This window comes from Dicentrarchus labrax, unplaced genomic scaffold (genome assembly GCF_905237075.1).
Source record: "Dicentrarchus labrax unplaced genomic scaffold, dlabrax2021, whole genome shotgun sequence".
Classification (NCBI taxonomy): domain Eukaryota; kingdom Metazoa; phylum Chordata; class Actinopteri; family Moronidae; genus Dicentrarchus; species Dicentrarchus labrax.
In genome coordinates, this window is record NW_026136703.1 from 11,534,082 (window position 1) to 11,558,183 (window position 24,102).

Below are 24,102 nucleotides of genomic sequence, written 5' to 3' on the forward strand. Positions count from 1 at the left end.
ATGAATTGGTACAAAATGTTGATTCATTCATTCAAATGTATGTTTCCAGATGATGTCTCCTTGAGACTTTGGTGATCTCCTGACTTTTCCCATAGTGCTACCATGAGGTTTTTGAATGAAATGTGTCAATAACTATTCGATGGATTGCGGTGAAACATGGCGCACATATGTTCCCCACAGAATGAATTGTAAACACTGTGATGAGTTCTTATCTTTCCACTTGCGCCATCGTGAACATTTTAATTTCCGCACTCATGACCAAATACCTGCAAAACTTTATGCTTTTGTGTGTTTTGTGCTAATTAACAAATGTTAGCATGCTAACACGGTAAACTAAGATGGTATACATGGTAAATATTATACCTGCCAAACATCAGCATGTTAGCATGTCAGTGCATTAGCAGTCTCACAGAGCTGCTAGCATGGACTTTTGTTACCCTAAACATTATACCTTGTACTGGTTGAATGTGATGTATGAAACTGTTGAAGTTTGCTTTACAGCTGATTTTTTGTTAGACCACAAAAGAATCACAGAGTTCAGGGAGTATTTAATTCATTGATCCTTTACCTTTTTGAAAATCAAAACGTAAAAGTTACACAGATATTGGTGATTTAACGATCAGAGATATCAATGTACACCATTGCCAAATGATATATTTCACACCATAAATACTCATAGCACAGAAGCAGGAAATCAGTTACCTGCCCCTGTCTGCAATTTATCATCAAGGGACCAATTCTGACACATTGATGTTCATAAAAACACATACCCGCTTTGTAACCAAAATGGGGGGGGGTCACACCCACTGATGACCAAGTCACGTGGTCAACGTGAAGCATGCTTAACCTTTACAAACAGATCTATGAAGAATGAATGGGAAGAGAAGATCAATAACTACAATTACAAATATTTTGGCAGGAGCACTGAGGGAGAAACAGTTTTTGATAAAAACTTTGATGGCTCAGGTATGTCACAGACATGTGAGGATGATAAAGAGCAGAAAGTGTTGAATCAGAGAAATATTGACAATATGATAATGAGGTAGTAGTCAGCAGGGCGCTGCATACTTTATTTTCAATGGTATTTCGGCAAACCTACTGTATTGACGCTAATATATTTACACATTTAGACACAGCTTGTAATGTAAGACATGTTCTCTTTTACTTAACACACTGTCGTATTGCAAGGTAAAAAGGAAAAAAAAGGGAGATAAGAGGACTCCCATTATTATGATTCTTATGGCTGATCATCTTGGGCCACTACAAAATTCTAGTTGTAAAGATTTTCTGCAAAAGTTTTCATTTATACTGCACTTTTATTGAAACAAGCACAAAAGTATTTTATCAGTGGAGCAAATCAAATATAGTTGTTCTGATATACAGGATACATGTTTCTGATTAGAGGGATTTAGAATATGTCACTTAATAGTATACAAATTCTCCCAAATCTAAGTAAAAGCATGCTTTCAGCATGGTTTCAGTCAGAATTGGTCCCTGTTGTATTGCACAACAGTAAAATAACTCAAGTTATATTGTCACCCTCTACAGTGGAGCTTGTTAACTGGACAGTGGCTAGTTTAAGTTGGGATGATTGGGTGCCGGAGTGGGTAGGCATCCTCCATTACATGGCCAATCAGGCTGCTGTAAAAAAGGCATGCCGGCTGCTGGATCAGTGCTAGCCATTGATATCGCAAGCATGGCGGCAACTCTACCCTACTGCAATGTCAGGGATTCCTTTGATCACAGTATCATATTGTTGTGACAGCGCCACAATTTATCACATCACATAAAATCCTTCAGTAGTATAAGCATTTGCCACCAACACATTCTCTCTCACATGGAGACAGGCGGCACGGCTCTGCTGGACTGGACTACAGTATTACTCACAACCAGCATAATGGACATGTAGCTAAACACAGGGAGAAGGGAGCATGAGATCTCTTTCTCCCACCAGAGATCACACCTTGTACTGACACACTGTTGGGCTGCTGTTACCCCTTGGAGCATGCTGACACTTTGTTTCTTGCATAGCTATTCACATGTGCATGCTTGGGCATCCCGAGCTCTCCTCACAGATGCCTGCCTGCCTCCTGGCCAGTGGGAAGGGTGTTACTCTGCACTGGCCACTGTGTCAACATGAGGTCAAGAAGAAGTGTTCCACGTGTCTACTGTACTCCTGGAGGGAGGCCGCACAGACAACAACCTCCTGCTGGGTTAAAAATAAACCCAGTGTGAAGTGCCACCACTCCCATTCTGCACCTGCCATTTACCTCCGTTTGGTTGAAGCTCTATAAATGCAGGCACGGCTATTAAAAGACGGGAGGTGTCTCAAATGGCGAGAGCAGATGCTGGGCACCTTGCTCCCTGTGTGTGGGATGACTCTGCCACAGGCTTAAAGGGGCCCAAAATAGAGTGGTTGACATATGGGCCTCTGATTGTTTGAACATGGAATCTCCTGGACTTCTGCCACTCGGCATAAATCCTTTGATACTGCCACACCGAACCCGCTGATCATCTTTCACCTAGCCCTGAATCAGGTCATCTATTTGCATGCCAAGAGGCAATTTCCATGGGCTTAAACAATGACCAAATTTGGGGTTCAATGGGTTGCATGAACAGCACCGACATAAACCGCTACAGAAGAGGAGGAACACTAGTGTGCAACAGTGGTGCAGTGGTGTGTCCGACTGGTGGGAATGAGATACACAAGCAGGGTCTTCTAGCAACAGCAGCATTGAAAAGCACATGACAGATAAGAGGTTAAGCCTGGCTTCCCCACAGCTCCCTTTATTGCTGAGTTACTACAGAATAAGACGACTAATTGTACCTGCTTATGCTAGTTTGGTTAAACATGGGACCAGCAAGTCTTCCAGTCTGAGACAGATCCACAAAGATCACACGGCTTACTGCTCTGGAGAGGTATATCCAAGTACATTTAAACTGATAAGAGTTCACATTTAGGTAACAATTTTAGTTCATTTTTTTTTCCAGGAAGAGAACAAGAGAAAATGGCCACCAAGGTCACCAGACTTTGAACTGTACACTCAGTCTTCCAATAATAAATATATACATGTCCTGGTCAAGTCCAGGCAAAAACACAACTGTGAGACAAGTGAGTCTGTTTATGCTTGTTGACACCTCTGCTGTCTTCAGAACAAATTTAAGGAACTTTTAATTTTATGAAAAAAGAAACCTCTTTATCTTGTTATCAAGATCTGGCAACTACTCATTCTGAAGATGCTGAGGGGCAGAGGGGTCCTTCTTCATATACAGCATGACCACTGACAATTAACAAAAACCAAAAAAAATTATTACTGTACATAGTATTTCTTATATATTTTAAATTAATCTGCATCATTTTTATATTTATACTAATAACCAAGTTTTGCATTTCTTCTTTTTTTATTTAGTGTCCCAGGGTTCCAGGAGGAGGAGTGAGAGAGTCAGTCTCTGTCCTGCCTAGCACAGTCAGTGGGGGGGTCTCCTTCTCCTGAGTACCCTTAGCCTTGGTTCAAGTCACTTTCTGTTTCGCTAATGCAGCCCTCCGCCGTTGCCGTGGCCAAGCAGCCACCCTCCAATCAGACCTTGGCCTCCAGCATCTCCAGGAAGAGTTTGTGCATGGGCACCTTTCCCTGCACCTTGATGCTGTAAAAGTGCTGCACAGCCTTGGTGGCCGTCTGCCGCAGCAGAGGCAGGGTCATGAGAAGCTTGCCCGCCCGCCGCGGGTCCTCCTGGTGCTGGCTACTCTCGTAGTCCTGCAGGGCCTCGTGGAGAGCGTCCTGAAGCTTCTGGACCGCCTCCATGTCCTCTATATGCATGGAGTCTGACAGGATGAGAGCAGAGAAAGGAGCATGAAGATTGATGGATTTTTTAAATTTGAAAAGAAAAAGAAAAGTAACTTGTAAGAAATGTAGTTTGTACTTTGCGACACCAGTGATATAACAGGAGTGATGGGAAATGGATTTTTCTAAAACAAAATTAGATCTCATGATTGATCTTTACTGCTCTGTCAGTAGCAGTAAGGTAGGGAACACATTATCAGTATAACTCACACCCTGACAAGATAAAGAATAGATCATAAAAAATAAAAAAAAACAACATCTGCTTTATTTTATTTATTTATTTATTCTTTGGTGGACTGGGCGGGACATTCATATGGCCCTTGACCAGCGAGACTGAAAATCAATGTTATCCTCCAGGAACAATGGCATGAATAGCACCCAATCTCTGCTGAGTGAGTACACATTAAACACCTCACTGTTCCGAAGGATAGATTGTTTTCGAACAAAAAAAAAAAAAACAAAGAAAGAAAGAAAAAAAGGGGGCTCCATTAGAGAATTGGACGCCATAAACAAGCCTGAGATGAATACAACACTTCCTTTCAATTAATTTCCTTCCTACTCCCTCAAAGGGGTTTCTGACCATCAGAGTGGAGAGAAACAAATACTAATGGGTTGATCTTACTGCTAAACACAACAACAAAACCAGTTATCTAAATAAGCAATTTCCCTGTACATGCATTTTTGTATTGTCTATATTCAAAAAGGTCTTGCTTACTATATTGTACTGTGAACAACAAAAACTGTGACTGCCGCAGCTTCAGTCAGCCGAAATCCCCTCCCTCCCCCTCCTCCTGGCCAGTTCGAGAGCAGTCTACAGTTTCAGTCTGGCTTCTCTCCGGTGTTTTTCGCTCCTATAACGCTACACTGCCACCGTTTTTTTTTTTTTTTACTGATCCTACTGTACATCATGTTACAGCACTACCCTCTCATTCTCGCCTTTTTTCTGCTCCTGTCTCTATCTCCCAGTCTCTCTCAGGGACAGTCCGGGGTCACGGTTTCTCTCACTGGTTAACCGGTGTCTGGCACTCCGGAGGCAGCATGTCATTGGCTGCCTGACTCGTCTCACCTTGGTGGTGCATATTTTACCACACGGGACAATAAAAGGCAAAACAGATTTCAGACTTCGCCCCAAATTCATTGACTGGAACAACTGTATTCCCAAGACCTTGAGACATTTCTCACCCTGACGGTTTTCAAATCCACAGTGGTAAAATGAAGTAGGTCGTTTTGTAAAGTGAATGTGGGAGGGAGGGAGGTGAGAGGGGGAGGATGGAAGAACAAAAGGCAAAAAAGAAAAGAAAAAAAAATCTCAGATGAGGATGTGGTGTGACATAATTATCCCTTGTTCTTTTCACAGAGGCTGGATTCACAACCCAACCAGCTGCATTTTTACAAATCCAACCAATATTTTGTTCTATTTTTCACACTCGCAAACACACTTTAGCAATAAACCTGATTTGAACCGGCTATAATTGAATGTTATGCGGCGAAGGGGGGGATAAAGAGGAGAAAATAAAAAGCGAGATAGAGACATCTCAACAGATGGGCTGGAAAAGAGGGCAGGAGACAGCGAGCACACAGCTTGCAGTCCTTGGAGGAGGGGTAGACTTAAAAAAACAACTTTGAAGAAACAATTTCCTCGCAATCCATCAGTGAGCCCACGTCGATCCGATTGATAAACTGCTAATTACAAAATCAATCGCTATGAATTTTCACAGCTGTCAGACAGAGGGGCTCCCGGGGGAGTGATCTCCCAGAGACCTTGTTCTAACATTCCGGACACCCTCCTCCTCCCTCGACCCCCATCTCTCCTCTCTCCCACACCCCACCTCCCTACCAAAGCTCTGTTGTCTGAAAGCAAAAGGCCCACCATCAGCATTTTCATTTTTCAGCCCCGGACAAAACAAGGGAAAGCGGCCCAGTGACCCAGGCGTGCATTGATCAGAGCGGGACAGGTCCTGCCTCCTCAAAAGGAGCCTGTCAATAGCAGCGTGCCGTCTCGGCATTGGAACAAACGAGGCCTATCACTCCCTGATACTCATTCCATTCGACTTAACACATTTTATTGACAGCCCCTGTGCTCCTAATGAAATGCTAAATTTATCTCCCGTGGCTGCTGTGCCCTGCAGCTACTGTTATGGAGATAGAGAAAGAGAGGGGAGAGGGAGCGCTGGAGAAATACCACAACATGGAAGGTGTTCAATTAAAAAAAGCTCACTCCTCCATCCCTCTTTCCCGTACACTGCCCTTATCTTCTCTCCATCTCTCCATCTCACGCTCCAAACTAAAGGTTACACTGAAAAACTCCTGAAAAACTAAGAAATGTCATTTCTGAAACTGTGTTAGACAATACCTCACTGTTTCTGGATATTATACTGTCTAGTGGACATTACTCAGAGGTCCAGTCAGGAAAAAGTGAAATATTCTGAGTGAGTAATACACTCAAAGAACATCTGTAACATTTTCTTCTGAGGTCTTTTTTTTTTTTTTAAATGAAGCTACAACTTCAATGTATTTTTCATATATTATGTGCTTATAGATGTTATTTCAGTAGTTAAAAAAGCTAAAGGCTGACCATTATTGTGTATTTTAATTCTGGTCTGTATTTATTTTGAAAAATAAAAAACCTACTAGATGTTTTAGCTGTTTTTTATTATATTAATAATAACACTAAATAATCATACAACATTAATTATGAAAACTGGGTGGGAATAGTAAGATGTTTTTAAATAAAAAATAAATAACATTGGAATGAAACAGTAGGGGAAATATCCACAAAAGAGACTCAACACAAAATTAATTCAAAATTTTAAATGGTTATAAATACTGTTAAAATAAATTATTTACATATATGTGATTCATTTGAAAACTTAGGGTAACAGTGATATTTCTGTTGCATTAATATTATAAACACAATTGTTATTTTGATGAAATATTATGTTTGAAACAAATAACTTTAAATTGACTTTTTTACTGAGGTTACTCTCAAATTTTTCTATCGTTAATTTCAAACATGCTGCAGTTTTCATTCTTATGCACAAGAAATTAGCTTCAATCGAAAATCATGACACCATGAATGTTTTTATGATGCGTCAGTGTGCTGAAGACACCTCACCTGAGTTGGCGAGGGCGATGGCCTTGAGGGTGACGAACTCCTCCTTTTCCACTTTGAGCTTCTTGCATTTGCGGACCAGCTGCAAGATGGAGACGTAGAGGTCGAGTAGGCCTGTCAGCCGCGAGTGCTCCTCATCCATGATGTAGTCCTCAGCGTACACCAGCTCGTCCTCATACGGCAGTGAGCGGAACACGATGCTGAGGATGAGGATCTCCATCCAGGCGCTCTGCAGTAAACTCATCTGGTCTCCCAGAGAGAGAGAAGAAAAGCCTGAAAGGACAGAGGAGGAAACGGTATAAGGGCAGGAGGACTGCATGGAGAAATAAAATATGTGTATATGTGCGTTTATGCATTTCTGTTCAATGATTCCTTTATTAGACAGCATTAAAAAGTAAAAGAAAGTGTTTAGAAGTAAAAGAACAGACAGCCCTTTGAGATGATCAGTAAACCAAACAAGACTTGTCAAGCCCCGGTAGCCTGGAGTACATGCCGAGGCACATGTTAGCGAGTGGTGTTTAATTTTAAATGCACAGTGGAAGGTCCTCTTTGAAGCTGGTGTCAGAGCACTTGAGTGGGGTTTACTGTAAGTGAGGACAGTAAATCGGTGCAAAGGTCCGGCACACACAAAGCCATGTGGTTACCCCTTGTATCCTGTCACACTTCTATTGGTGTGAGGGGGATTAGCACCGAGACACATTCTCATTGGAAGGGTTGAGGACATGACATGCACTGTGTAGCGGGAGGAGGTGACGAGAGGACACAAACACACACACACACACACACACACACACACAGCAAATACACACACACACAGACAGACACACACACACACACACACACACACACACACACACACACACACACACACACACACACACACACACAGCAACATACACATACGTGTCAACCAGGAAAAAGAGACACACATGCTCACATGTGGATCATGGCACCTATATGTATGCACATAAATGCGCACACATACATAGAGCACAGGGGTCACATCATTCAAGCCCAGCCTGAAGACCTGCTTAAAACCCAGGGCCTCATTCTCTAACAGCAGCTGAATGAGCTGATGAGCTCGGGTGCATCACACCGCTGTCATTTTCCTTCAGCACCTCTACATATGCTCAGAATAGAACATTAAATAAAACAAACTGCTAGATCCCCAAAAGATGAGCTGTGAGAAACTCAAACAAATTAAAGTGGGTAAAGGCAAAAAGAGAAAAGAAGAGCGAGTGAGGAGCAGATAGCCAGATAGCCATCTCATCCCTTTTCCCTTCGTACTACCCTTCAGCTGTCAATAAACTGCCTGAACCCCCCACCTCCACCCCAACCCACCCCACACTCTTTCCCTCCATCTCCCCTCCTCCTGCACAGCATGCCTGCAGGCGTCCCATTCTGACGGCATATTAGGCTCTTCAGCTCCGCCCCTGATTAATATGATTGCTTTTACAAGTTTGCTGTTGCCACGCTGCCTGCCACTGTGTGATTAAGAGGCGATAGATTACAGTATTGACCATGGCGCCCACTGCACCTATGCCCTATGTTTTCTCTTAAATATAAATGATCTCACTGTGGTGCAGCCACCAGCCTGATGTTTATCTCTTCCTGCCAGGACGACATGAACACACACACACACACACACACACACACACACACACACACACACACACACACACACACACGGCTGAGAAGAACAAGAGACATGATGAGGAAGCATGAGAGAAGGTGAAAAAGAAACAGGAGGGAGAGAGAGAGAGAGAGACAGGCAGAGAGAAAAGAAGCGCCAGGGAGAGTAGTACCTGAGTGTTCAATTTCCCTTATCGTGGTGATGACCACTGCGGGGGAAGAGCTGGAGGATACATTAATTAACAGATTGTGATCAGAATGTGAGGGCCTTCACATTTTGAAGGGGAATCAATAGTCAGTAGAATAGAGTGCTAACAGAAAGGTGCTGGTGCCCGGCTGGACTGGTCAGAGGTCTGAAGAGTCCAAATTAGACCCAACAAAGCAAACTGCCGAAAGCACTCAAAACACCTGACTATTATCGGCGGAGGCAATAAACCATATTTTGTAAAGGCCTCTGCCATTACACATATCCAGACTGCATCTTAAAATCTTTTGTTGTGTTATTTCCTTGTCTGCATACGTGGCCATTAAGTTGGACAGAATGTGGACTGGCTGGAGAGGAATTGTCATGCAAGCGTGGACGCAGTCTTGATTGCCGCATCAGGTTGGCATCACAATCACAGGCAAGGCTTTGTCTAGCCTTTTAATGCCAAGGAGGAGTGAAGCGGAACTAAAGCGCTGCTCCCAATGTGACAGCCCGTGCGAAGGCCTTGTTCAGGGCTTGTTGGAGAGGCTTTAGAGTTGTTCTGATACAGCAGACACCTCTCAGCCATATGCACACATGCAGCCCAGCAGCCTACAATTACCTTTGACGCTAAAAGTCCTTGAATTTAATCCAGTGTTGTGAGATGGAGAGGTGGTGTTTTTCCCCTGCTCCATCCCCTCTCTTCAGGGCCTAAATTATCGCTCCAAATGGGATCTCGTGTCGTTGCCTCGCCTTTTTCCACTCAATTTAATCGAGTAATGAAGTGACTTCCCGACTCCGCAGGTCACACTGCGCTCCGGCCGCCGCACTCTGAAGGTGGCCCGGTTAAGTGCCGTCGGAGTGGGTGATTTCCTCTAATGAAATATCAATATTTACATCTTCATTTCCAGCCCACTACCTTGGTGGGGTTTGACCAAACATGACACAATATTGACCAAATCAGAGAGGCCTGTCTATGCGCTTGAAGGGCCTTTTCCACTCCACTGCTGAGTGAAACTGCAGATTTCTGTCTGAAAGTCTTTGTGGCAGGAATGCAGAGATAATAACAATGCAGAGTTTTTCTTTGTTCACTTTGACTTAAGTACCCTGCACATATAGCGATCACGTCTCAAAGGGATTTTTACTTTCAATATCACAACAGGTCAATGTAAAATCTGTTCAGTTTAGACAAAGGATCAAAAATAAATATAAGGTGAAAGAGAATCAGCACTACAGATCAGCCCAGTGACCATTAACTTCATCAGCACACCATTATTCCTTGCTCACAGGGTGAAAACAAGACCACTAAAGACCAACAACGGAAGCCAAAACCATCATCTCTCTCTTTATCTCCCCAAAAGCCCTTGGCTGTGGGCAGGAGGGGGCAGCCCAAACCCACAGACGGCTGCTTCAAACCCCTTGCAGAGATTAATCAGAGCGCCGCTTCATCTGCCAGAGCACAGGACGGTCCAAAATGAAATGCTGGAGATTTCTGTTGAGCTGGAGTTCATATTCTATTAATTTATTATTGTTTCCCTCTCCCCGAGGGCCATTAGCGCGGGTAATAAAAAGAGATGTAATTACGAGGCACGGTGGCCCCCTCCAGCTGCAGCCCCCTCGTAACTCACCCTCAATCAGACAACAGAGCAGACAGAGGGAGGGAGAAAGAGGGGAAAAAAACGTCAAGAGAGAGGGAGAGAAATGGAGGATAAAAGAGAGGAGAAGATATGGGCAAGAGAGGAGAGAGATAAGAAAGAGAGAAAGAGAGCAGCAGCATGGAGCAAAAAGGGGACAGGAGCATGAGGGGAAAAGGAAGAGGGAGATAGAAAGAGGAAAGAGTAATTCTGGCTGGACAGGGGCTGATCTATCATGGCTAGCTATCAGAAGGACAAGCAGGCCCTGAAGACTTCTGCCCAGCGGCAATTTCACCTTAGCCAAGTCAAGTGCTCTCCGGGCTCCAGTTGGCGTAAAACTGCACCTAACAGGTCCCCAGGGGTTCAGTACGTCTTTTTTTTTCTAATTCTAACCTCAAACTGAGCTGAATGATCATGCGGCCATAAGCTTATTCTATATCAAAGCTTTTTATTTTAGATGGCAGTTTAAAAAAAGAACAGGACAAGAGAAAAATGTATGCACCTGTGATCTGTATAGATTCCTCTGATGTGGCAGAGTGACACGCTACCATGTAAGATGTATAACCAATATGGGAATGAAGGGCAATTTTGAGCAGCTTCATAATGGTGTGTGTGCTTGTTTGTGTGGATCTGAGTGTGTGTGCAGCTGCCGACCATGATTCTTCTTGAATTTACATGACAGCGTCAGGAGGACCCAATCAATAGCAGCTTGGTAATAAATTGCTGCGCTTGACATAAATAATGTGATCTGAAGTCCAGTCGCATGTACAACATAAACAGCTCAGTTTGCTGCAAGCTTTCCCCGGACACTGATTTGATGACACAAAGGCTGTTTTTATATTGGACAAAATCCTGTCAATACAAACTAAATTGACTCGACGAAGAAGAGGTTGCTGACTGAAAAATAATCTTGTTTTTTTCAGCTCCAGCGCTCACTTTCAGGAGACTCGGCTATCTGCCTTCTTTCAACGTGATAACCAGCCCATTATCCAATGGTAAGTGGCTGGGGAATGGGTGATTTGACCAGTAGCCTGTGAACGCTATGAGGTTGAAGAACGTTAAATACAGTAATCCCCTTGTTTTAATCTGCACCCTATGACCTCCTGACCCTAACGGAGAAGTCTTTAGCACCTCCCCAGGGTCCCACTGGCCAATACGGACGTTACAAAGACCAGGACGAATCAGGCTTTAATCATTGCCATAATTACACATAATTTATCTCCGCTGCCATCAAGCAACATTGCTTAATGAGGGATGTCGCTCTGCTGACGATCACTTAAAGGCACATCAGCATATAAAATGTCCTACACTACATTCTGTTTAAAATACAGACGCAGAATTCTACACAGATGCTCCAGAACCGGGATTTTATACAGATTCAGCTCGGCGACAATATGAACAGTGCACACACAGAATTGTGATGCTAGACGTACCTGCTCATGTGTCACAGTAACTAAACAAAGCCCTCCCCCACCCTGCCTGGCAGATGTCCCTTTCCTGGCCCTGCATACTCCTGGCTGCCTGTCTGCCTCCAATACGCCCCCATCTCAATCTCCTTTTCCGCCTTCCTCCCGCTCTCCTGCCTGGGTTCAGGCCTCAGCATCCACCTGATTGCTCAATCTATCTTTATCTCCTGTGTTGAAGCCTACGTCAGAGGGTAAATTGAATATACTAAGAGCTGTCTGTTGGTGTCTATATTTAATAAAGTGCACTGATGAGGTGCTGATTTATTGCTGGGCAGTATTCACACTCTATTACAAGGAGATTACGCAGCTTGAGTGGGATCAGGCTGGCAACACAGTAAGTAGATTTCACAATTTAATGGCAAAGAGAAAACAGGAGCCCGGAGGGGGCTGGAGAAGGGTGGGCTGATGGGTGGGTGGGTGATTATGGTGGAGGGTTGAGCTGACACAAACACGACAACATACAAGAGGCGCGATCTCTTTTTAACATCGCTGCCTCCATGCTAACAACTAACACGCCAGGCGGTTGTCTGTCAAGTGCGGAGCTGATGAGCTAGAATCCAATAAAGCCCAGATGATGAATATTCCCAAAACGCCAGTAATGAATAGAACAATGCAAACACGAATATTTCATCAGATTAATCTGGTCTCGATCTAATAGCGAAAAATGCAATCACACGAGATGGATGTTTATTTTTAAAAGTAATAATAAAAAATCGAAATAAACATATTCCAAATGCTGTTTAAATATTTTACATTTTAAGGGGGACATGCCAGAGCAAAAATATGTTTTATTGTGCAGGAGCAGAGCAGCACCCGCAGCAGCAAGTCAGTGTTTGCTTGGCCCTTTAGCCTTCTGAGAATTCCCATACTGAAAACACTCCGGCCTGGGAAGCTGGGACTGGAGCTGACAAACACCAAACAACGAGAACCTCTTGTATAAGCAGCATGCATGAGCATTATTTATTTATTTTTTTTTTTACATATGAACACATGATATTCCCACCGTGGGCGAGAAAGGATGTGGGGTGGCATGAGGGGGGGGCACCCTTATATCCCGCTGCTCTCGAAGAAGGCAGCAATGTCAAGGTGGTAAACAGGTTCTAGTGTACTGAAGCTGTCAGTATACTTAGTTCGTCCCTAAACCTTTTGGACACAGTGAAATGCATCTTTACAGGATGGAAGGGGGCCAGAGCGGTGGACAGTGGACTGCTATGTGTGTCAAAGGTTGTTAGCACCTTAGGAGCAACAAGCCATCTGTCAGCATCCCCCTAACACTGCTCCTAATGACCTTACCCCCCTCAGGCAACAGCCGTGTTAGACTCTGCTTCATGGTGCTATTTGGAGCAGTGACACTAGTGTCCAAAAGCTCCACAGTGATTATCAATTAATCAAAGGCAGATTCAGAATGAGGGCAAGGCTTTCAGTCTGGCAATGGCAAACCTGTGAAATGGCTCTTGATATGTGACACTTGCCTTCAATATCTACCTCATTAAACTAACAGTAACAAGAGCACCTGATTTGATTGATTAATTGTGTTACTATTTCATCTAAAATAATAGAAAAAAACTCAAAAAGCACTTATTTTTAATATGCAAACTGACCTTTCATGGTATGCTAAATAGAGCTGGGATGACAAAGTTGACATTGGACCCTGTAAGGCAAAGATACCATCTACACTAATGATAGAGCTTTGATATCCTCCAATCGCCCTCCGATTAAAACTCAATAGGGCCACTCTACTCCACATTATGCCACTTTTGAAACACATTTTCAAATGTTAGCTGAGAATAGAGGAAATTAAAAATCAATTGGGAGAAGGTAAGTGCCAATTTTCGTGACATTTAAATTGTTACACTTGGACTTTAGTTATTGGCCCATCTGTCAATGGCCTAATCAATGTGGTCTACTTCATAATGAACTGTTAATCTTTTTAATTCCATTGCCTAAGGCAGCAAAAATCTATCAGAATGCAATCAGCTGTTTTTTTCCACCCTTGTTCTTTTCTTGTCCCGGAGCGGATGGAGGGAGAAATATTGTAGGAACCTAGCATGGTAGGCTGCCCTGCGGTACCGTTGTTGCGTGGAGTGTTAGTGCATGGAGTCTCGCTCAACCAGTGAACCGTCTCTGATCAGGTTCAGCCATGTACAACTCAATTATGCAGCCATTTCATGGCCAGAGGACAGCCACTGTCCTAATAAAGACACCACCAAAGGGACAGACCACGCACTCAGCTGAAGTAGAGGTCTTTATCCTGTCAAATTGACTTTTTAATCTGAAAAGAATAGGTGTGATTTTACAATTTAAGTAAAAGAAATGACCAAATATAAAACAAAAGCACAAGTGTGATTGTGAGTATTTATACTGTGGGGAAGCAGATCAGAATAATCTACTTAAGGTCTACCATCTCGCAGGTGCAGCACATGTTTGGTGCATCCGTTCAGTTCCAGGTACTCGGAATAGACTCTCTGGCTTACTGCCTCAGGTTTTGGGTTAAATGATCATTATCGACGCAGTTGGAATGACAAGCCCTCTGCCGCAATCTGTGGGGCAAATCCCATTAACATTATGAATCTATCCATTGTACAATACGTGTTAGTATAATCTGATTAACAGGGCTTCAACACTATGACACACAAAATCCGAGATGGAGTGTACACATATTAAAATGATGATGCACTCCAGGATACAAGTTAAAACCTTTAACAGTGGTGGATTGGTATATTGACTACACTTGCTTTAGGTTACTCAGTGGCCTCAGATGACCTAGTAAAAGATAAAAAGACCACAGACACTCTTTCTCTTGCTTCTGTACATATGCGTGTCTTAGTGAGCGATACCTACATGCTTACACAGTCTGTACTCAGCAGCACAGGAATGTCTCCTTTTTGTGCATGTCTGCAACGCTGGTGTAATTTTTGGGTCACAACGATGAGAGTGTGTTATGGGGTCAGTTGTGATCCAGTCCTGACTAAGCTCCTGTTAAACTCTCTATGTGCTGACCATGCAGGGCCCGTGGGGAGTGATCCAAACAGTTTAGATGTGCAAGGGGCCAGGGCTGAGGCCACGGGTTGAGAGCATATCCATCTCTAATCTCCTTACTATCAGATCTGTACCTGATTAATACCCTTCCTTCTGAGAAGTACTCTAATACCTTTTCAGTACAAAATGCACCTGCCCGAGGTCAGGTGGAGTCCACTTCACTTTACTGACAATAAATTAACCTTTTAAATCTAAAATAATAAATAAATAAATATGAATTAGTATTTAAATGTATGTTCTGAATTAAGTGATATAATGCAAAGCATGCACAAACACTTGTGTATGTATGTGTGTGTGTGTGTGTGTGTGTGTGGTGGGTGTGTGTGTGTGTGTGTGTGTGTGTGTGTGTGTGTGCATCAGTGCTGAAGTGATGTCGCACATTTCCTGCATGCTGACAGCTCTGTGCCTGTCCAAGATATGCTGATGAGAAAAAGAGGTTATGGAGGTGCCGCTGAGGGACACATTCATTTAGTTTGTTACCCCTCCATGCCTACAGCACTGTAATGTTATAGAGTTATGGGGGTCAAGCTCAAGATCAAGGAGAATCTGCCTCGGTTGCAAAAAAAAAGCGGCTAAACAATGTGTTCTCTGTCAAAATCAGAGGAAAACTCTTGAAGGAAGCAAAATCTCTGCTGACGTGAGGTGCTGTATCCTTAATTCAACAGCCTCTTATAACCTAACACCTCGTCTATCAGAATGCCTATGGGGCAAGGAAGAAACATGATTATGCCCATCAATAATTCAATGTATGTGTGCTTGTGTGCATTCGTGTGTGCATGTGTGTGTGTCTGTGTGTTATATGATGTCTTGTTTGATTGGGCAGGTCCCCAACTTCTAAATCTCCCTGGTGATTACAACACACACTGGCACTGGGTCTGTGTCCCCTTCTCCATTCAATGCAGGGGTTTTAGATGCACTCTATTGATTTGTTTCTTGCACAGCTATGTCCATTTTGCACCCCCTCCATCCTCCACACACCCTGAGGCTGTATGAGCTGCTGTCATTAATTTTCTATGTGTGTGCGCGCATGTTTATTCGTACAGAGTGGGTGTGAGACAGGAGGCAGGGAAAGACAGAGAAAAAAAACAGCAGGCAAGTTAAAAAAAAAAAAAGACAAAAGGAGACAAATAATTATTTGTTTTATACCTGGGATGTGCTTGGCCCAGCCGATGATGACCACCAACTCGCGGTCAGCCAGGTCGCACAGCGTGGTCAGAGCCTTGATGTCGCTCTCCGGCATGGTGGGGTCAGGCATGGCATAGATCTTCTCTGGCTCTGCCACCAACAGGTGAGACACTATCTTTGTGACTGAGGATAGAGGAGGAGGGGGGTGTCAAAGCAAACCAGAGGTCAAAGGTCATATCACTCCCAAGCTCAGTGAGGCACAAAGATGCAACGCACTGATAAACACTGGTGACACATGGTAGAATACTGGTCTCGCTTTCACAGTTTCTTTCTCTTTCTCATTATGCAAACTAATGGATGGAGCTTGAATTTGTACGAGTCAAATGAAGTCGCTGAAAGCTCTTATCCGTACAGAATGCATGCGAGTTGGAAAAAAATGTATGTGTGAAAATGTGAGTGTCCTCGAGCACTGTGTCGTTGTTTAATATCGGTCATCTGCTCATAGACTTATCATAATACAGCAAGTGGAACAATAGCTGGCCTATCTTTCAGACCAATGAACTCTCAGCTGTCCAAACATGGGTGAGACCGTTTTACCAGCTTTACCTGTGTGCTGGTCAGGCAGAGGAGGGGCGGCGGCGGAGGGAGACAATGGGTTAGTGACAGAGCAGTACTCACGAGGCTTTTTGGTGGGAGGGGGGAGCGTCAAGCCCAGGTACGGGTTGTTTTCTGAGTCCAACCTCCGCTTGTACTTCTGTCTGCCCCCTCGCACGCGGTCCAGGCGAACCCCTTGTTTAGAAACGACAGGAGGGACACGAGATGAAGAGAGTGCAGTTTTTCTAGACTAGATTTAAAGGGATATCAAATACATGAAAATTAACTAGGTCAAACAAAAGCTAATAACAGTAGTAACGATGCAAAGACACACAAAATAAATCTCTCCTCCATCTATTACAACATATCTGTATTAGATCATGTCAACAGTAGTAAGAGTGCTGGTTTCCTATCTTGCATGTAAGCACTGTAAAAGGCATAGTGGCATAAGTGTGTGTCTCTGTGTGAGCCTGCAATCGAGTGTGTGTGTGTGTGTGTGTGTGTGCGCGCACGGATGTGTCAGAGGCACGGCTGCCTTCCCATATGTGGTCCATGCCTGGCTGGTCTACTGTGACACAGCTGAGCCCAGAGCAGGTCTAAACATATGAATATTTAACGCAGGGTCAATGATCTCACAGACTGGCCCTCTAATTATTTAGCTTTTGGGGTGAGGCAGACTGCATACTAATTAGCTTGCCAGCTACATGCCTCTTTGCTTGTGTGTGTATGTGTGTATGCTTGTGTGAGCTCAGGTGTGTGCTCTTCGGTATCCAGAAAAAGAAACTTAACCAGCCAACAAGCAAAGACATAGTCCCACACACACTGTACAAAACATCCGCTGTCATACTGCAGATAGATAACTACGTATTGCTTTCCCATAAAAGACCCTTATTTCACCCCTCTTTCACTGGAGTAGCACTGAGGCCTTATCGCCCCCAGCCACAGCTAGGGGGCCAGGTTGCACACTGATACTGTAAATGTCAGGTCGGCCTCATCATAACATAAGTTATTTATTATCTCATTATTTGATAAGAATGTTTCCATTTGGATGTCTTTTCTATTCTATTAATTTTCAACATAGTTAAAATATTTCATCTACGCTGTTCTATTTATTTGATATCACCGGGAAGGTATTTGGTTATTTAATGCACTTGTATGCAAACATTTATATCCTGCATCCCCATATTTGGCCCAGCATGTCACCGCTACCGCGCAGCCTAAATATCCCTGATATCTTAATCCTGTCAGGAGGGAGAATCCCTTCAATTTACCTTGTATGCATAATGTAACCCCCCTTGCCTCAAACAAATTTAATACTAAAGGGCAGATGAGAAAAAGGCTCAATGAAATGCTTGCGGTGGAGGAGGAGTTAATTTGTCAGCCGCCCGCGTCCTCTGAGCGAACAACACCTGCAGCCAGAGCACTTCCTTGATGATTTCATCACTTTATAACAGGGAGGACAGTGTCAAACCTGGGCATTGTGTGGCCACTGCAAATGAGCCTAATACAATTTGCCCATCAGCGAGTGCTCTTGGAGGGGATGAGTTTGGATGTGTCCCATGCACGGTGATTGGAGGTCGGTCGGTGAACGGGGGGGAGGCAAAATCAGATGATGTAAGATAGACGCCGTGGCTTTCATTTAACAAAGAGGAATTCAACAGTGGATTTATGCAAAATATGTTCTTGATTTTCCCCACTCATCTTACATGGCCATAGCACCTCTCCCTCACGCTCAATGCATGGGGGAAGGAGGGGTGGGGGTCCAGTAAACATATAACATCATGTAACTGTACAATAGAGATTTTTGCTACTTATATAAATTATTTGATTCCCTAGAAACACAAATCTGATTAGGATTGTCTTTCAATTTCCTGACACTGACAACCTACTAACCTAATTACCCCCAATTCCCAACAGAGCTTCATCCTTCCCAGCAACCACCAGGGAATCATCTGATGGCAACTACCTGTACTTTACACACACACACATACCATGACAATTTCATTTTTATGTGTAACGTACAGAAAGATTGCTTTCTGTGAAGGGTCTTCTTGAGAATAGTCTTCTCACACCCTCTACTTGCTGCTCAGGTTTGAGTGCTTAACTTTCTTACAATTCAGCGGAGATGGTACTGTCACTACTGTAGGGATGGAAAATTCCTCTCATTGTCAAACGTGATGCCCCTTTCTACAGTTTCTTCCGGCTCTCCTGATGAGCTCGGCCGCTGCCAGGTGGCTGCGCTTCTGCTCTCCATGATCCTCTCTGCTGGTTGAGTCATGTGGCTGTGTCAGCCAGTGTAAACCCAGCGATGAAGGTAGATGGGTGCCTCTTTTAATTAGAACAGTCCTGGCCATAATTAACAGATGCTGACAGGAATTAAAGCTTGGCACTAACCTGTCTCATTTTACTGTCCAACAGGGCCAAATAGAGGCAGAGAGGAAGAGAGAGTGATTAAGAGCAGCTAGACGGATTCATTCACTCATGGTGTCGGGCACTATGGCTAGGACTTTATAGGGGCCTTTGTGAGGTTCATATGTCCCCTTGGTGGCACCCGAAGCTTTAAGTGGTCTGACTCAGATCAGTCTGTTGTGCTCCCTCCAAAGTAAACAGTAGGTGTGTTATAAATGTGTGAAGAGAGTTGACTACCACCTCATCCAAAGTCATCTCACTGTTTTATGGCCTACAACACAGTGCAGTGAGAGGGTAGCAGTGGGTGAGCTCGGGTATCATCTCTTCAAAGCAGGGTGCAGGGGGAGAGGGCTTTTGGCCAAGGCGGCTGGCATTTGTGCACGGATTAACGCAGGGCCTCGGGGTGGGGGCTGGGGCCAGCTGACCTAGGGCTCTTCTTTCTCTCCAAAAACAATAATAATCCCCTTCAGAGCACACTCCTACAAAAGGGCCTGTCTTCACTCACTTTGTGTGGCCGGCCATGGTAGGGGCCCTTATTTTGAGTCCCTCACCTGTTCTGGGTGTCCCTCTCTTGGGAAAGTGTCAGGATGTCTGGGATGGTTGGCAATGCCAAGGGGGGCTTAGGCGGACCCTATTTTAGCTGGGAAAATCAGAAGGCCACATGGCAAGGCATGGTGAACCTTGCCTTTCAAGGAAGCCGTCCCGCTAAACTGCCGTCAGCACTATTTCAAAGGCCCCCCGTTGCCAGCTTTGCATACTTGTAAGTGTGTTGCAGCATTTTTAATCACGAGTGGTGATGAGCGAGGGTAGCGGAAAAATTGTCACGCATTGCCCCCTCCCCATCTGCTGACCCCAGGAGCTGCCATACTGAGACCCTCGTCACATACTCCATTTACAGGTTAGCTACAATATCGCTAGTGAGCTCACATACCTGCTCATCCCGCTAATTGAAGAGACTAAACGGTACTTAAACTACACTTTAGACTGCTGTAAATTACAGTATCGTAAAAAAAACCAAAAACATTTTAAGTGAGGTTTTAAGCTTATTTAACTTACTGCACTATTGACATTACTGCATCTGAAAGCACACCGTATTTATCTTACTGGTGTAGACAGCCTCCAACACACGTGGACATTTACTTACATGTATAGTATTTCAGGGCCTATGCATGTGAATGGAGTGTGGTTTGTGTGTATGTTCTGTATTTGACTATGACGCGGCTATTGTGGGATGTGGTTGTTCGCTGGATGCCAGCCTGCTGAACAATGAGAGGTGTATTGTATATCAGCACAGACACACTTTGCTCCTTTGTCCAGCAAATGTTCATGATGGTCACACAGCTCTCTTACAATAACACAGGATACTTTCTGCCTTTACACACAGCACTGTTACACAGTAAGGACAATGGAACAAAAAAGACATTGTGTTTGGTCAATGATGCAGATGTGTAGATACAAATACAGATGTAATTTCACAGAAATAAAGTGTTTTTCTGCGCTGGTGTGTATGTGGAAGAAGTATCTGTGTGTTTGTGAGCAAAGGAAAAAGGATGTCTGTGCGGAGAGCAACTGCCACTGAATGATGTCAATGTAATCTCTCAATAGTATCTTGTCTTCTCTCCTGCTCTAAGCTCTGATCTGTTTCCATTGATCAGAGGAAAAACCTGTTGCCCCTGACATTTGATTCTTCTATTGATCACTTCCTCCTTTATACAGTCAAGGGAAAGTACAGCGACTCAACACAGGGTTTAGGCAGGTCTCTTGTAATCAGACTGCTGATCTTCAAAGACCATTGTCCTCTTACCACAGTTTGAGATATGAATGTTCTGATTGTAGCTTTTGTGTTTGCTCTGTTGATACTGATATCCTATGAATTTTACTACTTAGAGTATAAATATTTAACCTAAATTTGCTCACAAGATGCCTAATATTGTTATTCTTTCAGAGACAGTGATGGATTAAATCTTCTGATTCATTGGGGGGCAGCACTGTACTTTGTAGGAGCTGTAAAGTTATAATTAGGTGATTTTCCATTGAGACACAATGTGACCTTTCTGCAGTAATGAAAGTAAGTGGCAACCTCAGTCACATGAGCGGTGGCCATCTCCACACCCTGGGCCTGAGCATGGCGTTGAGCCGACGGCTTCATAGAGCTTACAGTGGACACAGACCATGTGTCTCTCTTTCCATTTCATCTTGGTGACACTTTAAAGTGCTGGGCCTCAAGGCAGAGCTTACGCAGAAATGCACTTCACATCTCTCTGTTAATCATGACAAAAGCTTTGAATAATTTTTATTGCAAAAGAAATCAGTTAATTGAGAGAGATCTATGACAACACCTGCGCAAGACTTCAATACGTCTGTGAGAATAGTTGCAGTGGGGTGATGACAGGCACTGTTTAAAAGAGGAGGGTCATTCTTATTCTGGGAATGTGCTGAATACACGGAAGTGTGCATTAGAAACACGGGCTTAGCCGAAGTCTGCATATTTGAGTTTTATACTCTTTTTACTCTGACCTGACACTGGTCATTCATTTATAGCCACAGCTACATCTTTTTGTAGTCTCTTATTCTCCAAGATGATATATTGGCATAAATTTTTCATCAGATAGTAATGCGATTACTCTGTCTTTCTGGCACTGAGGCTTTATCTGGCTGCATGCAGTCCAGGGGATTCTGTTACTGCGTGGAGATCCATACAGGCTATGACTGGCTTCAGGTGGCGAATGGATATATATGCATCCATAAATCCCACTCTCCAAAGAATAACGAGGGGAATAATGGTGGGGTATATATATTGCACAGAGTTTGACAGAACTTAAAAGTGGAAGATTTTACAGAATTTCATTTGTCAGAGCTTCTGACAGTTTCTATACCACTTGTATAACCATGAGGGACAATCATACTTTCCACAACACAAGTGCTACCTGACCCATACTCATCAGCACTTGAGGGAAACACGTTTCCTTACAGAGTCCCTGAGCTACTCCCAGAGGAGGCTTGAATAAATATAACACCGCCACTTCACCCCCAAGCCACATATCTTTCATTATTCATTTGTCTGGTCGTTTTGGAGCAACCAACAACTGAAAGAGAGAGGCAGGTGAGAAAGCATCCACGAATACAATGGGGTAAGGAGAAAGGATAGGTGTCTCCCCCCGGAAGAGTAGCCAAGCCTCGAGGTCTCAGGGGGTTCAGTCAGAGGCAATAGGAAGGGAGGGAATGGGGGCAGAAATCCAGCCAGACAAATCCATCGGAAGCATGTTTAATTGTCACTGAATTCCCTGCTGGCGTGACTTTAAAAAAACATCCACAGGAAGAGAGCTGAGATGTTCGGAAAACATTTAGTGGATCAATATGCCGGGGAGAGCTGAGACTGTGCCGAGTGTGTGCTCAGGGACCTGGCCTGAGCCTTTCCAGGCGGAATACTGTTACATTTCTATTACTCAGACGGCAGGATCAACCTATTCAGCATATTTCTGTCCCCAGCTCAACTGCACATTATTTACTGCTGTGTAGCTAGGGGGAGGACAGGGGGCTGGGAACTGTTGTCTAGGCCAACCAGTTGTACTGTACGCATCTCTTACTCTGTTCTGCTAGGAGAGAAATAGTGTGGGACTCATTGCTGAAGCAGTCTGGGACGTAACACAGCAACTATCATGAAAACTTGCATGTGATGCTGTAATATTCCACTGGCAGCTCCCTTATCAGATCAGTTGTGGATTCCTTACTTGCATGAATGTTACATAAAAGTTATAAATCAAAATACGTACAGTATGTGTATCTGTGGGTGTAAGAATAATAAAAATGTTCTTACTCTTCTTACCTTCTTTGAGCATCCCCACTTTGAGGCATTTCATGAAGCGACAAGCCTGACATGATTTGCGTCTTCGTTTTGTGATCTCACACTCATTTGTGGCAGGACAGCTGTATTCTATGTTACCTGAGGAGAAGAAGAATGAGACCATGTTATCAACACAAAACAAACACAAAGGCCAAATAAAGTATTATTTAAAACAAAATGTTTGTGGAAATATTGAAATATTGGGTAGAATATGAGGTAGAGGCACCAGGCACTGAGAACCTAATGGTAAATTGGTTGCTGTAACTGATGTAGTGTGTCAGATGGTCTATAATAAATCATCTTTTGCCAACCAGGCATGGGCACTTGTTAATCACATGGATTCCTATAGAATCCATTTCTGCAGTGTGCAGGTGTTTCAGGTGTTCTCCAGTGAGTACAGAACCTTCCAGCACTGAGGGCCATGGCAGGAGGCGAAGCTGGGGTAAGAGGTAAAGGGTGGGGGTGTGGGGCAGAGGTAAAGCTACAGTAGTCCTTGAGGACCCATCAGTAGACGCCACCCTGGTCCAACAGTAAATTGGCCTCATTAATTCTGCGCGTGTCCCCTCTGGGCCCCGGGTGCAGGCCACGTCCCCCTGTGCTCAGAGGGGCCTGCCACTGCCTCAATAGCATGCTAGAGAGCCAGACATGCTGCCCCTGACCACTTTACATAATACTCCCGCAGACCCAAACCTGTTGTTACCACTGTTGCCATTGTTGACTATTTACATAGTGTACAGGCAAGAGGCCTTATGCATTATTCAACTGCAGCGTCTGATTCCAGGATGGAGCAATGAAAAAGAGTTTCATTGCTACACAATAAAAGAGCCGGTTCTGCTCTACTCTAGCATTAGCAAAAGAAAGGGCAGGATATGTGAGGCAATTCCTCCGCTTCTGTCTGATTCCCTACATTTTACTGTATTCAGGGGTTTTCAATAAAGGGTTTCAATATAATGGTCACTTCAGCCTAGGAATTTGAATCATCCTCGTTTTGAATGGGCTTTTAGCTTTAAAGCTTTTGACATTGGTATTTTTCTTTACTTTTCTTTGAACCTAGGGTTTATGTCTTTGTCAGTATAATGAAATAAATTGTTGCTTAATATAAAAATCTAATTTAATCATTATAATTACCTCAATATTTTTCCTCATCCACTAAAAATAGATGTAAGTAAACAGCACGTCAGCAAATATGCTTTCTGTTGAAACTGCTAAACACACATGTAC

The 24,102-nt window shown here is 43.8% G+C and overlaps 1 protein-coding gene across 7 annotated transcripts in view; it reads right to left on the reverse strand.

The window, feature by feature from the left end:
- Positions 1-528: 528 nt before the first annotated feature.
- Positions 529-24,102, reverse strand: part of esrrb (estrogen-related receptor beta) — a 46,081-nt gene continuing 22,507 nt past the window's right edge. For 4 of the 7 annotated variants that reach the window (XM_051396136.1, XM_051396133.1, XM_051396135.1 and 1 more), the window contains 5 exons: positions 22,855-22,980; positions 16,713-16,823; positions 16,056-16,217; positions 6,958-7,227; positions 529-3,823 (listed from right to left, as the gene is read on the reverse strand). In XM_051396136.1, the coding sequence (XP_051252096.1) occupies positions 3,579-3,823; positions 6,958-7,227; positions 16,056-16,217; positions 16,713-16,823; positions 22,855-22,980 (914 nt within the window). In that variant the 3' untranslated portion in view covers positions 529-3,578. The remainder of the gene's footprint in view (positions 3,824-6,957; positions 7,228-16,055; positions 16,218-16,712; positions 16,824-22,854; positions 22,981-24,102) is intronic. The other 3 variants (XM_051396139.1, XM_051396138.1, XM_051396134.1) reach the window with 1 other exon arrangement.